The sequence below is a fragment of the Apteryx mantelli genome, chromosome 2 (genome assembly GCF_036417845.1).
Source record: "Apteryx mantelli isolate bAptMan1 chromosome 2, bAptMan1.hap1, whole genome shotgun sequence".
NCBI classification, from domain to species: domain Eukaryota; kingdom Metazoa; phylum Chordata; class Aves; order Apterygiformes; family Apterygidae; genus Apteryx; species Apteryx mantelli.
Genome location: NC_089979.1, coordinates 42,981,458 through 43,007,581, shown reverse-complemented (window position 1 = coordinate 43,007,581; position 26,124 = coordinate 42,981,458). Strand labels below are relative to the sequence as shown.

Genomic DNA, 26,124 nt, shown 5'->3' with positions numbered 1-26,124 from the left:
GCGGCGGCCGCTGGCGCGGGGGTGGCGGCCGGCGGCGCCCTGCGCCCTGCGCCGGGCCTGCCTCGCGCCTGGGAAGTAGTTGGAGGCGACCTGAACTCGCCTCCCTTCCCTCGGCCTGCCGCCCACCCCTGCGCGCTGCGCTCCTCGCCCCCCCCGCCCCCCTCAGGTTTGGCACCCCGGTTTCCAAGAGCGCAAGTGGCAGTTAGCGCCTAACAGACGTGTGGTGATGCGTTTCAAAATTCCCGTGTTCAGTTAACGACGTGGACTCTGATAGTTTGGTAGTTGTATTTTTCTACCTTTTATTTATTGCCATCACTTTATTCGTCTTGCACTTTACCCAAACTTTGTCCAGGATCCTAAACTTTGCCAGCAGGATGATGCTCGCATGCTCCCAAAATGGATGTCAGTGTTTCTGCCATGAAGTGTTGGCAGTGAAGTGGTTAACTGGCATTCACGGGGCATGATGGTTTCAGGGTTGTCTCTGAGATGTGCTGAAGCCCAGAGACAGTACATTTTTACCAAATGAGCTAGTCCGAGTTACCCAGACATTGGTTGGTGTTTTCCTGGTGTTTAGGTCTCTGATTAAAAGTTCACCTTGGCTGTAGCCAGGCCTAGAAGTCATAGCCGAGCTCTCCTGGAGGAGCCTGGGTGCCCGGTACAGGCTGGGAGCAGGGGGAAACAGCAAAGCTGTTTGTCTGATATGTTGCGGGGTCCTACCCTAAAAGTCGGTGGTATCCAAGCAAAAAAAAATTCCTCAAGTGCATCTTTCTAACATTGCCATCTGGCCAACAAACATGTCGATACCAAGGCCCCCTTTGGAGTGTGCTTTTTTCAAGTATTATGGTACTAAAAAATAAAAGTTTATATTATGCAAAAGAGTAGGTGGAATATTACTGTTGTAGCTCTGTTCTTTGTGTTAAACACTGTATTGAACAGTACCTGAAGAAGGTGCATGAATAACCCTGATGTTGCAGGGTACAAGTGTGCCTTTGGTGCAACTAGGTTTAGTTGCATTGTGCTTGTGTAAGTGAACATACATTGCTATGTCTTACTTACCTTACTAGTGGCATCAAGCTGTGCAAGAATAAAGTCTTCTTGAGCTGTGTAGTAACTCCAGGTTAGGAGTCTACGACCAGTGTAATAGTATTAATGTATTTAAACCATTTTCTAAATATAGGCAAGACTCTTCTGTACAGGTTTTGTTGTGACATTACTGTCTATAAACAGTGCCAGGCTGACAGCTTTCTGAATGAAATCTTTTTTCTAAGGAGCCAGCAGCAGTGTAAGATTTCCAGTACTGATTTCCAGTCACTGAACCTTAGCTTTGCCCTAGAAGAACTCCCGAAGAGAGAGATTTCTGTTCTTGTGTGTGTTTGCTAAGTTTCCTGTTGCTGTCTTCTGGGAACAGGATTGAGACTGCCTGTTTGTTCATAGTTAGCTTCTGAGGGGAGGGGGCAATTCAGAATTTTTATTCTTTTAAAGAGAATTTTTCAGTGACATTGTTCAGTTCGGTTCCCAGTTCAGGTTCAATTCAGATTGAGGTCTGGAGGTCAAAGTCTTTATACATCTTTTTGTCAGCTTAAGTTACTTAGCCTACCAACAGTAATGTCAGAATAATAATGAATTGGAATAGTCTTTTATACTGCATTGTGAAAGTAGCTTGTAAAATAATTTAGTAATTTTACGTTCAGCAAAACTTAATCAGAAGTGTTTAATGACTTGACCAAGTTTAAACCAGCACTTATTGCTCACTCAGCCCTTTCTTGGGAGCAAATATTGGGCCTGATTTTCCTACACAGGTATATAAATTTAGATCTGCTGAAATCCTGGTTTATTTTGGTGTAAATGTGGGAAGTGAATCAAATATTATGTGTTTTATCTGTAAAGTGTCATGAAAAGTGACCTTGGGAAGGTTAGACAAAAGGCCCTAGTCAAGCCAGATCTTCTGATTCCAAGACTGCTTCTCCAACCATTAGGAAAGCTGTACCTGTTATGCTCTATCTAGACAGTTTGTTTCGACCTGGCCAAAATATGTGGCTATTGATTTGCCGGTCTTTGAAAAGAAGAAAAACTCTCATGCCAGTTCTGTCCAATCCTTCAGCCAAAAATACATCTTATTATAGTATCATACAATTGGAAAGTGGGGCTTATAAAGTGTGCCATGTTTTAGTGCTAAATTTATATATATATATACACACACACACATACACATGCATGTGTGTGTACACACATGTATACACACACATGCACAGATTTATTCTATTCAAATATTTACTTGCTTACATGAGTCAAACTGACATGGTGGAGAAGGACCTAAGCCTATATTTTTTTAGGATAACTGTAACAACAACCTAACTTCTGTTAATAAGCCACCAAAGCTTCACTTCTTTCCCTGGTTATATTGATTTTATATCAGCAACAGCAATGAGAAGACCCATAAGTTGAGAGTTAGTCCTATCTTGTTTTGCCAGAACCATTTGTTTTGCATTTCTAATCTTTGAATTGCTTACAGACTTCATTTTTCACAATAGTTCTTGGGGAAGACTTGAATTTTTTCTCTCTTCCAAACAGGCAGAGAAAGAGAATGTCTTTCTTAAAGCTCCTATAAAGGTACTGTTGTCAGAGCCCATATTGGAAATCTAGAATCCCCGCTACCCTTTTTTGCGTTCTCACTTCTCAGCTGCTCCTTTTGCTGGTTTTGCTGTGTTACGCTTGCGACTACACCCCCGTAAAAGTCAGAAGTATCTGAGACCCTCTCTGTCGTTCTGACCTGGCCACCCTTCTTTTCTCACCTAGTTGCTGTTCATCAGCTGGTACCACATGTGTCTAAAAACAGGAGGTCAGAAGCATAATGAAGGGGGTTTGATTTGGAGAGGTAAAATACTCCTTTATAATAGGAGCCAAATTTAAGAAGGTAAGAAACTCAGGTCTTGATTCGAGGAATCAAGGTTTATTGTGGATGGGTGAGGGGTGTACAGGACATGAGGTTGGCAGTGCCATTCAGGGAGGAGCGGATGTCTGGTGCAAGAGTGGGGGGAGTAGGAGTGGTGGGAGGTGTGACAGACTCTGGGAAGAGAGAAAATGGAACCTGTGTATAATAAGTGCTTAATAGATACTAAAAATCAAGGGCTGTGCTTTTAGAGATTTCTTGGGTCTGCTCTGTGTCAGAGCGCAACCACAAGCAGTGTTATCTGAAATAGTGCTTGTGTTAATATTAGAAGATCAGGAGTTCAATAAAAATCTGAAAGATGTCTTGTCATGCGTTGTTCTGGAAACTACTTAGAATAAAAAAAGTCACTTGTCACAACTTCTAATCTAAAAATGTATTTTGAAAGACCATCTGTGGTAGTGTAATACCAAAGTCACGTGTATGTCTGTAACTGTTAAAGTTTGCTCGCACTTCACCCTAACAGCAACTGTTTATTGTTTGTTTGTTTGTTTGTTTTAAGCTGGTAGTATTTGGAATGCCTCCCAAGATTTAAATCTGTAGTCCAGGATTATAGTGTACTCACCTGTGTTGTAGCTCATATTTTCCTCTGGTTCAATCAAGTACGCTTCTGTATAGTATATCGTTAGTATGTTACAAATTTATTGATATTTAACCAAATAAAACCAAAATATGAAATTTAAAATGTTTTTTATGGTAAATAACACATTCTTTGAGTACAAAAATGATTATATTTTGTGAATCAAGTATATTTCTGTATCCCTGTAATCCTCCAATTTAGTCTCCATTAAAATGATTGAGGGGGTCATCTTTTTAGACTATTTAGAAATCAGTGTTTGAGCACAGATTTCAGTTGCTGTTTGGGGAAGTCCCTAGTGAAAGCCAGCGGCTAAGTATTACAGTGCGTGTGGTTTAACCAGCTATCCTTAGTTTCTGGAAAAAGACAGCTTACTAAAATGTTTATCATAGTATGACACACTCAAAGGATATGTTTACAGTCTCATCATTGCTTGAAAAGTTCCAAAGGATAGTACTGAAACTGGTTAGGCTTCTAATTTCTCCACTTGCCAGCCTTGAGGAACAGGGGAATTAGTGCTGTTTGCCTCCACATTGAAGAAAAAGTTTCTGAGGGCAGGGGATTGGATTTCCTGGGAAAGCTTCTTGCAGTGAAAATAGTCACCTGTTGGAACAATGAGAGTTCTGTAAGAAACAATTAATTTTTATTATTATTGCTATTCTTAGTTACTCTTGCTATACTTAGTTATTCTTGGCAGCTGTTATGTATTTGTGGTTTCCAGTTTTTTATACAATAAACTCAGTTTAAAAAGTAGTGTCAGACAACATAAGAAAATTTCAATCTACTAAACATGGCAGGTTGATACCAGTAACTGAAGTTATTCAGATAAGTGACTGGCTGTAAGTGATAGAAGACTTCTTCCATGTCACCAATACATCCGTGCAGCAGCTAAGTTTTTGAAGGGAAGAAACCAATGTTCTCCAATGTGAGATTGTAGAGTTGAAACTGGGTAGCATATCCAGTTGTACTGATACAAATAAATAACTAAAATGACAGAGTCTGTAGGAACTTGACTTTGCTAGGCAACATAAGAACAAGAAATCATCTAGAACTTCTTGTTAAAAATGATTCTGTGCTTTTTGTCTTTTTTTTTTTTTTCCCCCCCTTTTCTTTCTGGTGGTACTTCACTCCTGTAAACAGGATTGCAGGGCTTTTCCCTTCCAGAATGTGAAAATTGTTTTCTCTGCTTTTGGTTGAAGTCTTGTGTATCTGACAATACTTAACCCTGCCTGCTTTAAGCTGTGTTCTATCTGTGGCCATAAACTATGTTCCTCTGTCAGATGGACATCACTAATGTGTATTTTGCTTAAGAGAAGATTATAAACCCAAGAGATACTCCTTCTGTAAGTGTTTAAAGCCTGGGGATCTTAATGAATGTCAAGAATGGCTCCAGAGAGATTTCCTTGAAAACACTTCTGTCCTTTTTATAATTCAGTCCAACACACTGAATGGCCTTGTATGAGATAGATGTTGTCTCAGCTTCTGTATTGCAGTTGAGGCTGGCTATCCCTCATGAAACAGAATGAGAAGGCAAGTAAAGCCTTGTTTCTCCACAAGACTTCTCTCAGCTATCTTAGCTGAAACCGTACGGGTAGACATGGGGTTTGACCTCTTCAGTAGGGAGAATGGCCACACTATCTTTTCATCACCCCTCTTCAGCAGACCAGTTTTCATCACCTAGACGTAGCCTTAAGCAAGTAAAAGTCATTGAAGATGTCAGAACTGAATTCCAATTCTATGGGGTGATGGACTTGTCCTTCATGAGGATATTCTGGATGTAAACTTGCTTGCAACTATAGGTATTTTCCAGGTCTTAGGAGAAAAATTCACCTCACAACTTTCTTCGGCTGTTATATTACTGTCCTCTCCCACACATTATTGTGAGTGGCAGGTCGCCAGAGCAGGTGGCTTTGGAGGCCCCTTTGTCAGTGGTCTTTTTCATGTGACTCTAAAACTATACTTGACTTTCTCAGGAAGCTTGCTTTTTTCTGATGTTCTTCAAATCCCACTGTGGTGAGAGCTCCTTGATACTTTGCAACAGCCATCTTCATTACAAGTAGGCATGAGAGTGAACTACTGCTGTAGCTGGGGAAACTGACCTTTAATGCCGTAGCTTATGTCAGACTTTCAGCATTTTAAGATATGGAAGCAATGACTTACCTATTCTGGCTTTAAAAGTATTTTGTTCGTGATAGTACTTTGAATGTTTTCAAAGCTTTTAAGGCAACTCTGTGCTCACTGTGAATCTTTACATGTAGCATGAAAAAGAAAATGCTTTATTTGGTGTCACTGCAAATACTGCTCTGTACCCTTTACCTCTGCTAAGACGCCTCATAGCTATCAGAAGTAAGGGAGACGTAGTGGCCATCAAAACAAATGTACCAAATGGCCCAGATTATTCTCAGCTTCCTCCCTTTTTCAGTTTTGGCAGCCAACCTTTTATTACTATTTGTGCATCTTGTCTTCATTTCACTCTCACAGAAGGTCCTTGGAAAGATAGGGCAGGACAGAGCACTACAGTTGAACTAGTTTAGCCAGGGCAGTTTTAGTGCCAGGACCTACTCTGCTTTTCAAATATGATGTCTTAGCCATTGTGCTGGATTGCAGACCTCTTCTCCACAGTGCTGAGGTCAGTAACTTCTACCTAAACTTCTGATGTGTGTCACATCACAACCTAGATGTTGGGTGGCTTTTGAGCTGAGAGAGTACTCCTTCCCATCATTAATGAGGGGCATCCGTATTGGCAGGCGGTAAGACTCCATTTGACACCTATATGTAGCCAAATAGCATGTGTTTTCTTGGAGATCTTAGAAAGCTGCGTTCTGCTTCCTCTTTGAACTGTTTTTGTTTATTCGATTGCGTTTTTGAAGGTAAGGAACAGGCATCTTAGCTCAGTAATGAACAGGAGTGTTAGCTCCATGGAAGTTTAAAAGTAAGCCTGTTCTTTCACTCTGATTTAGGGTGATTCCAGGGGAAATCACAGAGGTTAACTTTACCATAGTGAGATAAAGGGTTCCGGATTCCTGAAAGTACAGTAAGTGGTGAGAAAGACATTCCTCTGAAGGGCAACTCCAAGTATGATTTTATCTGTTTGTCCATTCTATCTCCATCTAGTCATGGGCCTATGCTGTTGCTAATGTTTTTATTGTTCCTCATATACTTAAACTTTTTCTGATAGTCTATAGATTAGAGTTTTCCCATGGTGTCTTTAGTTTCCCGTAGAGTTTTCTCCACTCCATGAAATCTTATTTATTTCAATTTCTTTTTTATTTTTTTCTAGATGCTGATTTCTTTTATTTTGAATTATTTCATGCTATCACTGAATCAGGTTGCGCTTTCACCCAAGATTGTTCTCTATCTTATTTCTGACTCTTTATCCATTTAAAAGTACTTAAGAGAATTCTAAATTTTAGTTCACTGTTTATATTTTTTCATGTATCAGTTATGCTTATAACTTCCTTGGGTCTAGGGAAGCAAGTTATTTTGAACCATCGACTACATGGATTGAGAGGATTTTGTCATATTTGTTATCTTGTTCTCTATCCTACTTTGTACTCCTAATGATTAGTACGTAAGCAGCTGGAGGAAGAAGTCTCCTATTTTTGCCATGCTGGTTCTGTGTAGTCACAGCATGCTGAATTTGAACCCAATCTCTTTTTATTAGCGCTCTTCCTTTCTGTTGTTCTTTGTTAGTGTAATATCCTCCTTACTGATTCAACTACAGGGATTAACCTTTTGCCATCCTGCTAGCTTTATGTAGTCTCTGTGCCGCAGAGGAATGTGCGTGCTGAATGTTCAGCAAGTTTGTAATGTTCAGCTTAACACTGATCATGTATTCAACAGTTTTTCTTCAGTGTTTTGTGCCTTTGCTAACTCCATCAACTGAAGAGATCTCTACGTATATCACTAGGATTTTTTTTTCCTTCCAAGAGCATCAAAATCTTCTGTAGTATGCAGTTTCTTATGAGGAGAAGTCATTCATTTGAATATTTTCCTCACACAACTTCACAATTTCTATCCAAAACATGGTTTTGCTACAAGGAATCAGTACACCGTTGCTATACTTGTGTCCTTTGCTGAGTTGTTGATGATGATTCTTTGCATTCTCAGGATGCTTGAAGAGTCTGTATTGATAGCTGGTTGCTGCATACGGTTATATCAGTGAGTTCTGCTCCCTTTGGCTTTCTCTTAACTCGTCCAGATGCGTGTCTCTTCCCATCTTGTTTGCAGGAGCTTAGTGTTACTGGCACCACGTCATGACTGGCTACAAATGACTTGTTCACTTCCTTAATCTTTGTACTCTTTTTCATTGTTACTGAGCTGAGTTTGTATCATCTCTTTTTCAAAGGTTCATGGCTTTGCCGCCAAACTTAGTGTTTCTAAGCTATTCATTTTCTCCAATTGAAAACTTGGATTTCATGCTTTTCTTCAGCAAGAAAATCTGATACATCCAAAATGAGTCCCAGTAATTATTTTTGTCTTTATTCATCAACTGTACTTGAAATAGAAAGAAGACTTTTTCTCTGAACTTGTTCCAGATCTCCTGATGTGGCCGGTGCTCTACACCTGTGAACAATGATCCTGTTCCAGCCCCTGGTGAATAGGGAACTAGTCTTAGGAGCTGTATATCAAAATCATCATGTATACAAATGTCACAAAACACATGTGGGAACATGCTGAGGGAAGGAGAACTCCAGAAGTGTTTCATGAACAGGAGATGGCAGTTTGGCCCAGATTGTGTCTGGGAGCTGCAACTTTTGGGAAGCTGTAGGAGACTTAAAAGTCATTGATTGGCCATTCCTAATTCTAGCTGTAAAATACTGGTTTTGTTTAAATAGAATGGTGGAAAATAAAAAGAGAAACACAAAACATAGAATTTTATCTGCTTCTAACAAACAGTAAAGCACAATATCTGCCACTTTGTCCAATGAAACATCCTTCTCTGATACTCTTCAGCTGTTGATAATAGGGGAAAGTTTGTAGGGTGGGGAGAGCAGGTAGCAAGAACTGCAACTTTCTGCAAGATTAAAGAAAAAAAAAAAGACATGTTTCTACTACACTAAGCTATCTTACTTGAAGTGATCTGGAAAGCAGTTTGTCACAGGCAGCCAATGAAAACCTAGATCATTTTCTGAATCCGTTAACAATATGCAATTTCTAGTTAGGGAATAAAGTTTTAGTAGAGAAATATTTTTTGCCTACTTCAGAGCAATATAACAGTTGTAGGGATGTTTTATTTAGAATAATCTGAGAAATATTTTGTAATTTGAAGTTGATCAAAACTCATTTCCTTATTTGAGATTTTATAACTACTAATTACCATCATAAATTTTAGTAGGCTTCAATAATTACTTTTAGAAATATATATCACAGAAATTTTTTAAAATCAGTTGAATAAGAATCTGGACTCTTTGAAGGAGTGCCGATTAGACAGTGATATCCCAATAAGGAACCAGTTACAGCTTTGATGGAAACAATTCTGTAGTGGCAGTGTGTCAAGCCTGAGTCATGTTTTTCTCATTTACCTACTTAATCTCCTTCTGTACTTTTAAGCTGCTGACTGATTGTTAAAGTAGTGGCTTAAGCTTCCCTTCTTTTCATCTATTTTCTTTCATGAAAGAGCTTAGTAACTTATTTTTGTTTGACCTAAGGCGATGTGGTTTACCTGCCCGTCATCTTTGGTAAGATGATGTGATGACCTCTGTATGCAAAGGCAGCGCATTTTGGTATAACCCTTTCTTTGAGTTACACCTGACGTCTCACTGGGGTATTTAAATGGTTGCACTTGAATGACCTATCCCAGAAAGTAAAGAACTCAATCCTTCTGTGTTTTTTCAGCTTCAGCTGCTTTGTTTGCAATTTCTGGAGCCACTGAGTTAATTAGTTATCTCCTTGAACCTTTCTAACATGTTCTGTATGGATAAGTTTTGAGGTGACTGTAGAAATTCAACATTTCTTTGTGTCAGTGTTGCATAGAATTTCTCTTGAAGATTTTTCTACTCTCCCTTCTCCAAAGATTGTGAAACCAGATGTGGTCATCTTTTTAAAAACTTACAGTTATAACTGCATATCATAGAGTGTCTGGGTAGATACAAGTTTTGTGGGTCCCTGGAATTTTGCATGACTACTGCATGCAAATCTGCATTTGCAATTTTGGATTCAAATTCTTGAGGTGACTCATCTGGCATCAGATCTGCTTATGAATTAATTCACAGAACCTTTAATTTAAGTGAGACAGGAACTAACCTTAAAACATGTATGTCACCAAAAAGACATGACTAGAATTTAATTGAGCTGTTTCCTTAAAAATGAGTGATTTGCGACTTTCCTTTGTTTTATGAGCAAAATGTGACACCTTTTCCAATTTTTCAAGAAGTCGTAGAAAGAAGGTTTAGATCTCTTCTTTACCACGACTGTTAGATCATGGTAGTAAAGAATCCATGTTACTGGATTTCTGACAGCTAGCTTTTGTCTCTTGGATTAGTAGTTGCTCCCCGTTATAGTAGACTAATACAAAAAAGGATATTATCCTCTGGTTTTGTGGAGTGCTTGTGACTTCCTGTCACTGATCTGTAAGTCTGTATTAAGCATCTGTAAACTAGTTTATTGGATATACCTCAAACACTGATGGATTTTGGATGTGGAAGGCCTTCCACAAAGAAATCTCTAATTGTCTTGCTGTTTCATGAAGGAGTCTCACCTTTTCTTCTCTTCACAGTAATGCAAGGTATCCTGGCTGGGTCAAATTGATGGTTGTGCCTGAACTGATGTCCTGCCTGGATGGTTCAATTTCTTTTCTGGACATGAATTTTGTGGTAGCATGAGAGCTGGGTTAGGTCATATTGGCTGTTGGAAACTTCCTCTTTCTTGATCATCACCTTTACTTTCTAGACAGCAATAAATAGAGCTAAACAATCTTTCTGATGAGTTTTGCTCTGTAACATCGTGGCTGTTTATATGAAACAGCCTAATCTTTCCCCTTTGGGCTGTGGGTTATAAACGTGTTGAAAAGTGTTGAAATGCCTAACTGGCTCAATTTCTGATGCAATCTGTTGACTTCTGTTATCTTTTAGTTTTCTGCTGGCATTGAAATCTCAAAGTTGTAGGTAATCTCATTATCTCCCTTGTAATTTCAAATAGGAGTTTTGTAATTAACCATCTCAATCTGCCTAAATGCCAATTAGCTGTCCAGAAGAAGTGTTTGCTCTGGTCACAGACTATCTTCTCTAAAGAATTTTCTGAAGTCCATTTTTTGTTTGTTTCTGCCTTTGTTTCAGTAATTTTTGATATCAGTGAGATGCTTTGTGAGAATAGTGAACTTTTTTTCCATCATGGTTCCACATGAATATAAATTCAGTTTCTCCACTTAGGAGCTCTGTTACATACCTGCCATTGAAGTTCCCACTTGATCCAAGTGGCTGTCCAGCATACACAGGACCAGACTATAATCCTCCTGTTAGGGAAGAAAATTAACTGCATCTATTCCCTGGGGTTATTCTGTTTCATTGTATGCAAAAAGATGTAGTGTGACCTGAGATGTTCCTTCCTCAGAATTTTAATTTCAGCTTCACAGTTGCCACAGAAGCAAGAGTTATATTTCTTGGTGTCAATATGTTCCACTTCCTACCAAGTTTGTGTTGTTACAGGTTTTCAGACTGTCGTACATGCAGAAGTGCACGATTATAGTCAGTGTCATAGCTTCTCCATTTTCCATCATTCCTTAGAAGACAACCAGTCTTAGGCAAATACATTAGGTGTGGCACTTTTCTTCTGTCTGCAGTACTTCTCAAGGGTGTTTGTTTGCTTCTGTAATCATGTTCTGTCAGTTTTAATAAGATCTGTGATTGCTTATTTGTCAAAGACCGGTTTGACAGTGGACTTTGAGCAGGATTCAGTTGCCTGTACTAGTGCTGTTTGCGACATTGTAAGTTATCCTGTCCAGTCTTCAACTGCCACTCAGCTGAGTGATTTAGCTGACTCTAAAATAGATGCCTACTTGTTGATCACCTTGAATAACTCTGAGGTCCACTGACTGTATTGACTAGTGACATAATGCATTTTGTTTAAACACATACATTAGTGCCATTTCAGATATCCTGGTTTATCTGAACCAGATGCCACATGCAGTGTCAAATGTGACATAGGTCTTTTGAGAGACTTCTGCTCTGCTGAAGGAGCAGCTGATGGGGTATCCAGATGGGATATCTTAACGCATCTGAAATAACACTAGTAAACTAGTCAAATGGACTACTGGATCCTATACTGTATTTCCTTTGACTCCAGTTTAGACACCTTGCTTATATCCAGATAGCTGTATTTGGAAACCTAAATTATAGATGCCTTTAATCCTTGACTGAATCCTCATGTGTTATTACAGAGCAGTGTCATAAGGTGTGGGTTACTGTTCTGGTGTGAGATCTATCATGCACATAGATGGCCTCACAGATCACATGGTTTTTTTATTAGTTACCTGTCCTTTGCTATAGCAGCTTAAACAATTTACTAGGTTGGAAATGTTTGCTTTTTTTCTTTTTCTCCTCTCTCTCTGACATATATTATGTATTTCAAGTTATATGGATATTATCTCAACTGCTGTGTGAGCTTTTTCTATTTTAGTCACCTTGCTAACACGTAATAGTTGAAAGGCAACAAAAATCCCCACCTTTGGCATTTTGTTTATCTTGAAACCTTGGTTTTTAGTCTTTGGGTCTATAATTTGTTACCTTATTTGTCTGTTTTGTTTTTTGTTTGGAAATTTTCCTTTCTTTTCAAAATTTCAGAATGCCATTGTTGCAGGAGGATTAAATCTGTGACAGATGTGGGTGGTATTCCCAAATAACTGTAATCTAGTCATTAATTTAAAGACTAATATGCTTCATGTAGCTTCTTGGATCAACATAGCACTAGCAATTAGGGAACCTATATAGCTTCATAGTGAAAAAAGTCTACAAGATGATACAGTTTCCAGCTCAGCTGTCTGATCCTTTTTTTTTGTTTGTTTTAATGTACTTTTCCTGTGTAGTAATTCAAATGGGATGATGAGCTGATTGGTGTTTGAAGAAGTGGCTGAAAGTTATTAGGAGTACAGATTTTTGCTCTTTTAAATATCCTGCTTGATTTTTTTTTTTTTTCCAAAAAAACCTTCCTGCCTCTACTCAGACAATTTCTCACTGATCATGTATAGAAGTTTGCAGAGAAAGTGATTCTTGCATCTCTGTGGAGTGTTACTCTGTGAATGGTAATAGCCTTACAAAAATAACTTTTATATTTTCTGAATGTGTGATATGATTTAATGTTCTGGCCTGGCTTTCTCTACTCACTTCCTTATTTCATTTTGGGTCTTGCAAAGACAAATGTGAGGCAAAGGGATCATCATCACATCTGCTGCTGCAGAGAACTAGGGAGTATTAATGGGGGCACAGTGAAGAATGGATGTTGGTGACTGCCTAAAAATGTGAATAACAGTCTTGTAGATTTGATGGTAAATCTGACATGAAGTCAAATTTAATTTAATAGCTGTATTCCTACTGGCATAGTGAAGTTACCTTACCTTGCAAAATTTTTATATTCTTGTATTGTTTATTGCATTCAAAAAGCAGAAGGAGCTACTTTTAAGAAACTATAGTATGAAGTCATTCCTGAGAGGATTGGTTTAGTGCTGAGCAAGTAGGTGAATTTTCTGTTACCTTTGCGGCCCCTTTGAGTTTGAGCATTTGTCGATGATACTGTGTCAATTCACCTTCCTATTCATGTGCTTTTTTGTTGTCTTTGGTTGTAAATTATTTTATCAAACTAACCAAAATAATACAGTTAGTGATTTTTTTTTTTCTTATGCTTTGAGAAAGATAGTAAAGTAGCAAGTAAAGTTTTTCAGGTCTTTACTTGCTATCATGTATTACTTATTTGGACTGTAGCTATGTCCAGAATTTCCACTGAGATTAAGAATCCCTTGTGTGAGGCACTGTAAACAAAAGAAAAAAAAAATATGTGAAGTCACTGTTTTTGAAGATTAAGCCACAGGGGATGAGGTACGGGGTTTTATGTGGAGCAGTGTAAAGGAGCTGAACTTTAGTGTATGGTTTGACAGTAAAGCTAAGCTGATTAGCGAGAGCTGCAAGGGCTAATTCCTTACTTTCACTCCTGGTCGTGAGTCTGTGGCTCTCCCTGTACAGAGACTCTCTCATCTTCCCCCCACCCGCATGTGAACTGGTTCAGTGAGGTAAATTAACAGAAAAAATTGAAATTTTTGCTCTGGGAAAGGGAGGAGGACAAACGGGATTGTCCTTTCCTGTGGCAGCAAGTCATTAGGTCTGTTTGGCTGTTGTCAAACCGCATCCAGCAAGGCGGAAGCCAACCGGTTGGTGGAGAACCAAATGGGAGTACAGACAGAGTGGAGACTCACAGCGATGCCTGCAGACCTCTGTGCACACAGATTGCATGCCTGGTTTGTCAATTTTGCATATTTAAAATGTATAAACAAGACAAATTTTGTTAGTATTGCTAGATAGCCGTCTGCTCACTGTTGCTTTAAGTCATGCTCTTGCTAAATTGTTACTGTGTGGCTACCTCTTTATTTGATTTTATAGAACAGGAAAGATTGAATTAACAGCTGCTGTGAAGGTAAATGCAGAGCTGTGTGTTTTCTGTCATCCCCAAACAAGCTGCTAGATATAACAATACCACAGCAAAAAGAAAAACCATGAAGCTTAGGACTTATGGGTAGTACTTTATACACATGTGTACATTAATACCAAAATACTTACTGTAAATGTGGGAAACTACACAAATACATTTTATCTTTTGAAAGTTTTGTATGCTTTTCTGTGAGTGAGTGAATAAAGTCATATAAGTAGAATAGAGAGTTTAATAGATTTTTAAGACTAAAAACAAAACCAAGGCCTCCTTAGTTAGGAAACTGTTAACCATGTTGGTGTGCTATCATTTGTGACATTTGGAAAAAGAATCCCATTAATAAGCTACAGACCAAAGTAGGGGTTGGTCTTAGAAAAAACATTGACATGCTGCCTACTTGGCCATTGCCCACAGTCCATGATGCTGTTCCTGTATCTTTCAATATTTTCATTAATGATGCGGATGATTGAATAAGCAGTACACTTATTAAATTTGTAGATGCTGTAAAGCAGGGTTGGAGGAGACTGCAAACATTTTAGAAGTAGAATTAGAATTCAGTGTGATCTTGACAAAGTAATACTTTTTTTTCTTTTCTTTTTTTTTTTTAAGGCAATTCAGGGAAGATGAGAGCAAAGTCTCGTTACCTGTAGAACAGTCAGGTTCCCAGACAGGACAGAGCAGAAGGTTGTATCTTTATCAGCCAGCTGCTCTCTGTAGACTAAAACAGACCATGGGGTTGTAACTGGCTGCGTAGCAATTCTGCAGAACCTGGAATCAATAATGTGATATTGTAGTGAAAAATAGGCACTGTATTAGAATGTGTAAGCGGAATTATTGGATATATAAGATGCAAGATATGCCAAGTAATCTGTTTTACTCGGCAGTGGCTGGCCCTCAGTTGTTAGTTTTTGTAAAGCACTTCATGAATAACTGCTGTGTTATTTGTTATATACTTGTATGAAAATTAGATTGTGTACATTTAGTTGTATGACACAGTAGTGCAACATTTGGAAACACCCTACTATATATAAATATTTTCACATTCCATACAGATAAAATTCAGTCTTCCACTTTGGCTGTTCAGGTCATTAGTTCCTCTTACTGTGTTGATTTTTCACACAGCAACTTGTGTTTCAAGTCAAGTTTTTTGCTTTAAAATTTTTTCACAATGTGAAAGTACATTTAACTTGAAAACTCATTCTTCTTATTTCCACATTTTGTTCCATCTTACCTACTTTTGTCTTTGTTTATTCTATTAGTTTGCCATATTGTAAGAATCACTTCATCTCACCGTTTCAATTATATCTTATATCATAAGACTTAAGGATGTAAAGTGATGTATATTCCAGAAAAGTACAAGAAATGTACTAGTGATAATCTCATGACAATCTAGTCATTTTTTCTAATGATATTCATTAGAAAAAATAGAAGTAATTCTTTGTGTTGTGTGGGGCATTTTTAGCATGACACAGGTGTATTCATATCTGTTAAAAATATTTTGTAGCTATGAATATAAGTAAACTAATGTTATATTTCCCAACTTACAGGAAATATGAATTGAATATTTGATAGTAATATTTTCACTCTAAAATGTGAGGACTTTTTTGGTTTTTAGTGTGAGAGAAAAAAATCACAGCTTTTATGTTGATGAACAAGAAAGTTAATACCCAAACTGTTTAGTGAAACCTGTAGAACTGCCTATATACAAAGTGCTTTCAAATGTGGAAATTAACTATAATGCAATTAGAGTCTATTTAAGTCCTTTTAAATGCCTGCTGTAGGATTTCTAATATACCTAATCAAGTTGGAGTAAAAAGAAAAATGTTACTGTATTTTAGAAGTCAACATAAGCTTTTAAATACAACTTTTTAAAAATTGCAGTATTGTAGTTTATAGACTTCAAATCTAAAGGCACATATCTGCTGAAAACTAATATCATTGCTCTGGTGGGTCAGTGTGGTAGTTGGTGACTTTATAAAGAAACAAAGCTAGTAGTCAGCAGCTGAACCGTAAAGATTCCTAACAAATGTCCATGTAACTGTCATTTAACATAAAGAAAAACTCTAGCAGATACTGTGATATAACAATTTCATAGCTGTGAGTTCGGTTAGCCACTTGAAATGAGGTGTGGAGGCTCTCCTAAACCCAATCATAATATCCTTAGAAATGATCCTTTCTGTATGTCAAATTTTACAAAAGTATTCACATAGAAGATTTAAAATTATTTTGACTATTTAACTGTATTCATGTCTGAACAGCTTAGTAAAATCTCTTTCACTGTGAGCCCTACATTTTGTTTTGGAGTAGTAAATAATTTTATGCTTGTGGCTGGAAGGACTCAAAATGTTCTTGTTTTGTTATTTCTAAAATATGATGACACTGGCATATATTCAACACATATAAGACAGCATGAAAAGATTTAGCATATAGGTTTCCTCCCCTTTTTTGTAATTACATGATAGATTATTTCCTTAGTAATGTGAAAATCTCATTACAGGACTGTATCAACTGTATTCCTTCTCTTCTCTATGTGTTACTATATTTTTAAGATTGATTACAAAATACCTGCACATCTCATGTGCTTAAGAGCTAGTCCCTACACTTATATTTACCTTCTGGGCATCATTGTTTATGCAGCTAATTTACAAGGTAGTTACCCATTCTTGTAGGACTTCTTCAGCTTTAGAAATACAACAAAATTAATAAAAGAAACAAACCCCAACTCCTAATATGTTATGATTTTATTCTGATTTCATAGTTTAATTTCAACACCTTAGTACAAAGAATATCTTCTTTTTCTCCTAAACTTTATCTTGTCTTTATCTTCTTTGACACTATTATCAAACTGATTATTTATCCTTAATAAAAAAGGATCATTCCTGTAATTTATCCCTTTAGAACAACAATGGTGTAACAGCTATTAATGTACTTCACAAAACTTATGGTTTTATTTGGTTATTAGCATGTTCTAATTTCTTGGAAAGAAAAATAACCTTTCAAAATGCTAGAAACCAGAAAGACATTTTGCAGCTGACAAGGTCCAAGAATGTGCCTTCCACAGTATGATGTGAATGAGGCCTCTCCTCTACTTGCCATTAAAAGTCAAAATGCTGTAAATACTCTAATGGGTTTCTGAAACTTTAAGTATTTTGATAATATTTTATGATAATGCTATACATATTTGGATAATATTTAATTATTTATGTTGGTTTCATTTTAAAGAAGATGTTTAATAAATATGGACGGATTCTGTCATAATTTGCTTTGACATTTACCATTAAGAAACTTTTCAAATTCATTCTGATTTATGCCTGTATATTTAAATTCAAAATTAAACACATAGAATACCAAAGAAGTCTGTAGTCATACACTTACTCAGCCTTTAAGTTAGGCCCCTCTAACACTACTGCTATATTGTGTGATATCTTCTGTTAAGTAACAGTAGTATTTTTACAGTCTCAATTTAGTATATATTTTGAATATATAAAATATTTGAACATATGTCAGCTGACTACATACATGTTTTTAAAATCTGTCACTGGTACGTTTTACTTACCTTTTTTATGGAAAGGGCAAATGATTGCATCTCAGCTTCATTGTTTATTTTTATTGTTTTACTTTTATCTTTCCAGAGATTTAAGTCAGAGTCTTTTATCCTTCCTATATAATAAAAATGGCATTCCAACCTGAACTTCTTCCTCAAAGCACAGATTCGTAGTAATAGGATTCATCATTTTAGTTATACAAGCTGAACTGTGCTAAAGTAGTTGCACCGTATGCTGTGGTTTTATTTGAGGTTTTAATACAGCAGTACTGTCCATCTGAGTAGAGCTACTGGAATATTTTTTAACAGATTTTTTTTGGAGGCCAGAAATACTGATTTAATCAAAAATCAAAATTTTTCATATAGTTGTATTTGTTTCAGTAAGACCTTAATTGCTTTTTCAGGTCTTGGATAGGATTTTTCCTCAGGAGGAGAGAATTACCCCAGCAAAAGCAGCAAAGAGCTTTGGTGGTTAAGGCGCTCCAGGAGCTGGGGGAGGACTAGTCTCACGTCCTCCTCTGCCTTGGGCAGAGGGACTGGGCTTTGTGCCAGGAAAGGTCCCAGGGCACCGGGCTACCGGCTGCTCTGGAGTTGGTCTCTTCATCCACCTTGCATGAATCATGTAATGCGTATGAGGCTTAAGAAACATAGTCTACATCTGTATTACTAGGAAAAAAAGTTTGGTCTTGATGCCCAAAGAAGAAGCCTAAGGCTTTCCCCTGTCCGCCACCTCTGAGACTGAGGTTGGCTCCCTCCATGCCTCCCCTGACTTGCCTGGGATGCCCACTGTCCTCTCCACTATCCCGGCAAGGATTCCCTGCAAGGATTTGGCAGGAGCCAAGACTATGCCAGGGAGTGTACTCTTGGTGGAAGAGTGTGAAGGAGCTGTGCCCTGACCTGGTTTTGTATACTAGTATAGACCTAGCCAGAGAACATGTGTTGGTAATAAAGAAACCCATCTAGGGAGATGGAGAGAGATGATTTGTATCTGGCATATTCCAGGTGAACACTTCAGGCACTGGATTACAGGCTAGAGTAGGAAGTCTATGATAACCTTCCAGTGATTGTACAAGCATTAAAGTTTTTTTGCCTGTCAACTGGAAGCAGCAATAATTTTTCAGAACTTCTCAAAATTTTTCTTTTTTCTCCACTTCTTATTTTGTCTCTTTTCTAGTTTGAAAACAGGCAGAGTAATTAGGGATTTTCTTCAGTGGCCTTGTTTGGCATTTTGTGTGCATCTTACTGTAAAAACTATGGCAAAAGATTGCTACTGCAATTTTTTGTGAAGGCATCTGCTCATGTAGAAGCTGACAAGTGCTAATCTTATCTGCAGAAGAATTGTATGGAATTTTATTCTAGAATAATCATTCTTCCTGCTGTATTTTAGACAGGATTATCCCATAGTTAAGCAACAGAACCTAAAATCAGGAAGTATGGGTTCTGCTTTAGTCATGTTCTTTGGCTGTGGGCATATAGCTCTTTTTCTGTCCTAATTCTGTTTGTCTGGAATTAATGTTTGCAGGGGAATGACATTTATGAATAGTTTTGTGTCCCATGTGTGAAAGATCCAGTAGCAAAAAGAGGTGTTGTTAATAGCAGTACTTTCACTTGACATTCAAAATGCAGAGGCGCCCTGCTCATAATTATTTGTGTTTTTTTGCAGTAATAGACAATGGCACAAGTTAAGATGCAGACTACAGCAAACCTCTCTGGACCTACCATGTCCCCTATGGTGCTACCCCTACCAGTAACAACGACAGCTACACTGGGTCTGCAGTCCTCAATGAATGGATCCATTTCCGAATCAGCTGCCAGCTGTAGCAGCCCTACTGCTGGCCTTGTGGATCCTGCACCTTCTAGCAACTCACCAGGTAGGTTGGTTCAGGTATATTTTCTTTGTTGTTCAAATGGATCTTTTTTGATGACTTGTTAATTTAAAAAAAATAGGTCTTAAGGGGGATTAAACTAAAGAAAGAAAATTCTGTAGAAAAACATTTTGGTTGAATAGACTGTTTACTAAGTTAAGTTTTTTAAACTGAGGTCAGTTTTACAATGAAGTGTAGGTAAATATTATAAAAGCCCAGAAAGAATACGCCTTTTTTTGTCAAATTCTGACTGTATCTTTTATAGAGAAGTTTTAGTCGTGCAGGAAGGTCTCCAAGTGTATTTCTCTTCCCTAGAACAGAATGTCTTCAGGCTGCTTGGCAGTATTTGGTGTTTCCTTTGTAGCCTAATAAATGCTGTAGTTCCTATGCTCGGCTGGGTATAAAATACAGAACTGTTATCCTAAAAAGTTAAGCAAGTAAGGAAAGTTTGTGTTAGGAATAAATACACATAAGTTGAAAGAAATAAGTAATAGAAGGATAAAAAAAAATACTAAGGCTGTAAACATCAAGTAAATAATCTGTTTAAAAAAAGCAGAGCAAAATCCTTAAAAGGGGTGGAAAGTTGCTCTTTGACTCTGAGGGTGACTTAATTATTATGAGGAAAATCTAAAGCATTGAGAAGAAGGAGGGAAAAGCAAATGAGGACCACAGAATTTTATCTGTTATATTTATCTTGGAACCCTTATGCTACCCACCGTTTCAGAATGTTTAGAAGTCATTCTGAAAGAGTAGTTAATTCCTGTAACCAGTACACTACTGACAATAAACTTCAGTAATATTGTAGAAAATATAGCATATGTATGTGTCCTCCTACATTATCATCTTTTATGAAGACATTTTGAAAAGAAAATCTGTTTTTTATTGCATGTGATTGAAATGGTCATGATAAAATGCATATTCTCAAATGGTTAATCTGTAAATAGTATTTAAACATTATATTTAGCATATTTGCAAAAAGTTGTTTTTTAGCCAAAGTATTTTCTTTTTTAAGCATACTACTGCTTTTGCAAAGTTTTGCAAAGTTGTGAAGAATACATTTCTCCACAAAAACTTTACAGACTCTTTGTTTACAGCTCCTCTCCAAGATAACATGGCAAACCCCAAAGAGAAAACTCCAATGTGTCTGGTAAATGAGTTAGCCCGTTTCAATAGAATTCAACCCCAGTATAAGCTTCTGAATGAAAGAGGGCCTGCTCATGCCAAGGTAAGGTCACAGTTCCAGGTTATGAGCCATACCTTAAATTCTGAACAGATAATGTCATGGTCTGGGCAAGTGCACTTGTCAAACACAATCACATTTCTAGTGTAAGGCGTTTCTTTTCTTTATTTTGTTTTATTTTTATTACACTTTCAGAAAGTATTTCTGTATTTCTGCTGAAGCCCCATAGATCATTTTGTACCTTACTTTGACCTCCATCTTTGAGTTTATATTTGTTGATCCCTGCAAAGACCTCACTAAAGGTCTTTTCAGAGCATTACCACCCTTTCTTAATCATCATGAAGTCTGCTTTTAAGCTGCATGAATCCTTCTCCCCAGTCTTCCTGTGATGATTACCTCTGAATCTATTTCATGATAGTACAGAATACTATAGGGCTAGTTTGTGTCATTTTTAAAGTACTTATTGATATGATTTTGTGCCCATAGAGTTGATTACCGATGTCATATCTTTGGATCTTGTGTTACAGGGCACAAACTATGTTATTGCTCTTTCCCTTAAAATCCATGCAGTCTTTTTCCAAAGGTTCACAGTGATATTAAAACTCCTAAAATGATCATAGCATTAAAGTTTCTAGTGAACTGACAATTAATTCTTATCAGTTCTCATATCTGTTTGGATATCCAACTTCGTTTCATAAGTATATATTAGCATGATTTCAGGTGACAGGGGACACAGAGGGATAGTCTCATGAAAATCATTTTCAGATATCATTTCGAACTTGCTCCCTAGTTAGGAGCAATCTGGGGAAGGGGAAAAAAGCCTGAAAAGCACCCAGAGAGAAAATAGTATAATTAATAACTTCTTTGTAGTCAGTATTTCAAGAGGGGAAAAATTCAAGAAAACAGTAGGATCACACTGCAGATTAGCAACAGTGTTGACTACTAGTAGGCTGTTTCCTGTGCAATTGGCCCTTGTTTCTCTTTTGCACATTATGTTGTCAGCTAGTGCAGAGCTGATGCAAAATACTGCGATTCTGATTTGACTTTTTCATGCATACTTTATACTGGTGGAAATGATGTCACTATGTGCAGGGCCATGGAGAGTCAGCAGGTTATTCATCTCTCTCCTAGGAGTGGAGGTTGAAACACTCTTCCCCTTCCTGGAAGTGTTCAGCACTGCATGATAATCTTCTTGGTTGGTTTTAGGTTATGACGTGTTAAATCTGTTGCGTGTTCCTTCATTTTTCACTGTTGTGCTACTCGTTTGTTATACAACTGTTGTTCCATTACTGTGAAGCTGGAGGTGCTTCAGTTGTGTAGAAAGATGCAGCAGTAAGGGGATTTGAGTTAATTAAAATAGTATTATACTTTAAATTCTGCATATAAGAGCTCCGAACTGCCTAAGGATTAAAATATAGCTCAGATACTAATTACTGTAAAAATAACAATGCATATATAACTGAAATGAGCCTTTGTTAGCTCTACTTTGGAAATCCAGGTTTTCTGGGGGTTTCTTCATTTTTCAGTTTTTCAGTTTACCTCTTCTTACTGTTTTAATTATGTTCATAGTGCTCCAAATAATGTTATGTGCTCTGCAGACTCATTGTTATTCAGAAGAATATTAAGTCTAATTTTGACCTGTGCAGCAAATGAGGATAACAAAAAAAGAAGGGAAGGGGATGAAGAAGAACAAGAGTGATATTAATAGGATTATGCAGACTTGCATATCTTTCTCCTATGGAAGGTGGTGATATAGAAGTTATTCTGACAGTGTTAGCTGTTTTGTATGTGTTGCTAGTCTCATGATGATATACTTGATAGACTGTGTGAAACAGAGCAAAGTCTCCATCCTAGAAAACATGACATAAAGGATGTAATGCTGTTGCTGTTAGCCGCTGAAGGAGCATTCCGTAGTGCTTTTCACCTCCGCGTACTTTGTTCCCAACCACTAGTGGTTTCCATAATTTTCAGAGAAGCACGCTACAAGACAACTGTCTGTGTCATGACTACAAATGCTAGTAAATTTTTATATCCTTTTTTTCTAGGTGTCTTTGGCAAATAAATTTTGAGAATTATGATCAAATGGGAAGCTGATAACAGTGGAGTTGTTAGAGAAGTGGCACTTACTGACAATGTAGCTATGATTTCTAAAGTCTGCCCTCTAAATGGATTTTTCATCATAAAAAGAATCAGAAAACCTTTGTTAGCATAAACTACATTTTCAAGGGTATTAGTCAACTTGGTCATTGGTTATGTGCTTCTATGTCAGTGGCATCTCAGGAGACAGACTTAAAAGAAATAATGGCAAAAGAAACTACATAGTGACACAAAAGAAAAGGAAAAGCGTGAAGGGACTAGCACTTCAAAAGACTTGGAAGGAGGAGGGAAAGTTCTACATGCAGAAAAAGTGAGGAGGAAAGAACTGCCAGAGCTAGGGGAGGCTGACCTTAGGAGGACAGTGGAGTGAAAGAGCACAAAGCCTGATAGCGTTTGCATTTCTGGTCCCTTGCCATCATGTAATTAGGTTAGACTTAAGGAATAAAAACTTCCTTATAAAATTAGGGAGAAATGCCTACCAAACTGTAGCAAAATTGTCAGCTTGGATCTTCCAGAACTTGAATATTTCATTGGTTAGTTCAGACTTTTTTTTTTTTTAGCCAGTTTTATTCCTTTAATTGAATTCCCACCTACTATTGTGTTTGTGGTGTTTTGTTTTTTTTAAGCAGGTTTTTGTCAGATGGGCTAAGTGAGAAGATATAGAAATTTACTGAGTAAGCCCTTTATTATCTTGGATTCCTGTAGATTACCCTAAGAACTAGGAAGAGAGTTGTAAACAGACAGGTAGATAAGTAGCCATTACTGATCATGTTTTTATTGAAATTCAAGATTATTTCTCTTATAAAAATACTACACTGATATTTTCTTGCAGAATATAAAAAATATAAACTCCAGATCCAGAAATCAAATTTTAGTTCTGTTAAGAATAAAGATGTTTGTTTATGATAATAATATAATTATGGGTATTTAGCTAATACCTAGCTTAGCATTCAGGTGAGGGTAGTGTTCGACAGAATGCAAAATTAAAAGACTGTTTTTCTCTTCCCCCTTGTCCATGAGGAAATTGTCATGACAGTGTGAAAAAATGAAATGTCAACAGGAATTGTGATCCTGGGACTTGCACTGTGATTCTGAAAAATACAGTAGGCCAAAATTCAAGCCTGCAATTAAGGTGAAAATATATATTTATAGAATTCAGTTTTTTACAGAACTGAGTTTGGAGATGCATATGTATTTGTGTTCAAATGCTTATTTGCAAATACATGCTATATAAAAATATATGTACAGGCAGATTTCAAAGTTGCCCATCATGCCTAACTCTAGACACCTGATCCTGGATCTAGCAAATTTAACTCCCTTAAAAAAGTATAGAGCAAATAAGTGTCCAAATGAAAATTTTACCTTCTCTATTACTAACACTGATACATAGATTTCTGTTTTTTTATGTAGGTATATCTTAGTTTACCATGTGCATCTGACTAATAAACCTTGTTTTACATATGTGGGACTGATACTTGGAAAAGACACTGAATTCTTAATCTTTTTTACTCTACTGTTGTTGTTAGATGCTCAAATTTAAACGGAACATGAACATATACAGCAGATATACTCTATTTAATATCTTAAATATGCTTTAATATTTATCTTCACAACTTATGCAGCATAGATACTGCTTGGAATAATCCTTTACTACAGATTTTTAAATGTATACAATTTCATCAAGAGTCAGTTTTCTGACTTCTGAATTATTACAGTTCCTGTCTTCACTATAGAGTCCACATTAAAGAACTACAGTTTTTTTTAAAAGAATAGTACTTTTTTTTCTTTCATACTTCATATAGGTTGTTGTGACTGTGCCCTAACAATGTATGTTATTTTCAGAAATCAGACTGTACTAGAAGAAGTCCTCTTACTGTGTAAAAATATTTGGACCAAGTTCCCCACTGTTTTGAAGAGTGTGCAGTCATTTATATCCATTTAGACTTGTTATAAAATTACATTCTTCTCTTTTTGTAGCATGCTGCACCTGTTTTCTACAGGTAAAAATGACTAAACTTGTTCAAATGTGCGAAGAAATGTGGTCTTAAATGACATGTATACGGTCTTCTGAGAGCAAAGGACCAGTTTGCACTTGGTTTGAATAGTACTCTCTCCTTTGATAGGAGATGTAACATTATGCTATTTTACTTTGTCATTTAAAGGGCCAAATGTTGCCCACTGATAAGGACTCACTGTTCTCTGTAAGAATCAAATGTGTTATCTGAGAGTTGAATTGAGTATGATGAAAAGGAAGCACAGTTTCTCTTCAGGCACGTAAGTTTTTACACAGATTGGTCTAACTCACAGTGAGAATCTTGCCAGTGTTTACCTGTTCTTTGTCTTTGAAGATGTTCACAGTGCAGCTGACTCTTGGAGAGCAGATGTGGGAAGCTGAAGGAAGCAGTATTAAAAAGGCCCAACATGCTGCTGCTAGCAAAGCATTGAATGAAACTACCCTTCCCAAACCAACTCCTAGACCACCCAAAAATAATGTTAATAATAATCCAGGTATGGCATTTTCCTGTGCATGATAAATCTTGTTGCAGTGTTGGAATGTTAGTCCACTAACAGATAATTTTAACTAGATATAGGTAGATTTGGCAGATGAGAATCAATGCAGCTGTCTTACAGGTGTGATAGTATAATTAAGAACCTACAGTGAGTTTGCACAGTAGAATTTTTAATACAACATACCTAAAACAGTTGAACCATAAGTGAATATGATTATTTACATAAGACTTGGCTATATACAAAGTGATTATATGTGACTGACAGTAGACAGCCAGACAAAACTTGATTGAACTAGCCATAGTAAAATACTGAATTTTTCAAAGTTATTTTAGCTGATTTTACAGTGAAAGGGACAAATTTTACCCAGTCCACTCCTGTGAAATTACATCTGTGGTATAAAGAAAAGGATTTGGCATGGGAACTTTGACAGATTATTCCCTGCCTAATGGATTTTACTTCCTAGCAACTTAAAATAAGCTAGCAAACAGCTTTGGAATCTTTATTGTTTGAACAATTGGAAGAACCCGTTGGAGTCTGACGTCCTTCCGTTTGAGATGTTACCGGTGAGTTGTCTTCTATGCATGCGACGCCTTTTGAGGTATACATCTCAGTCATGTGCTCAGTGATTTTTCTGTCTTGTTTGATGAGATAAAGAAATGTTTTTATTCCTAATTATATTTCACACAAATATAAAAGCAAGCTGATGAGAAAAAATTTCATCCTTTCCATTTTCCCTTTTTTCATCTTCCTTTTTTCCCCTTTTTCCCCTCT

At 37.1% G+C, this 26,124-nt stretch overlaps 1 protein-coding gene across 3 annotated transcripts in view; it reads left to right on the top strand.

The window, feature by feature from the left end:
- Nucleotides 1-26,124, top strand: part of STAU2 (staufen double-stranded RNA binding protein 2) — a 182,797-nt gene that overhangs the window by 591 nt on the left and 156,082 nt on the right. For 2 of the 3 annotated variants that reach the window (XM_067290559.1, XM_067290558.1), the window contains exons 2-4: nucleotides 19,364-19,571; nucleotides 20,660-20,790; nucleotides 25,191-25,350. In XM_067290559.1, the coding sequence (XP_067146660.1) occupies nucleotides 19,373-19,571; nucleotides 20,660-20,790; nucleotides 25,191-25,350 (490 nt within the window). In that variant the 5' untranslated portion in view covers nucleotides 19,364-19,372. Of the gene's footprint in view, nucleotides 1-13,768; nucleotides 13,969-19,363; nucleotides 19,572-20,659; nucleotides 20,791-25,190; nucleotides 25,351-26,124 lie in introns of those variants that run through there. The other variant, XM_013942834.2, reaches the window with a different exon arrangement.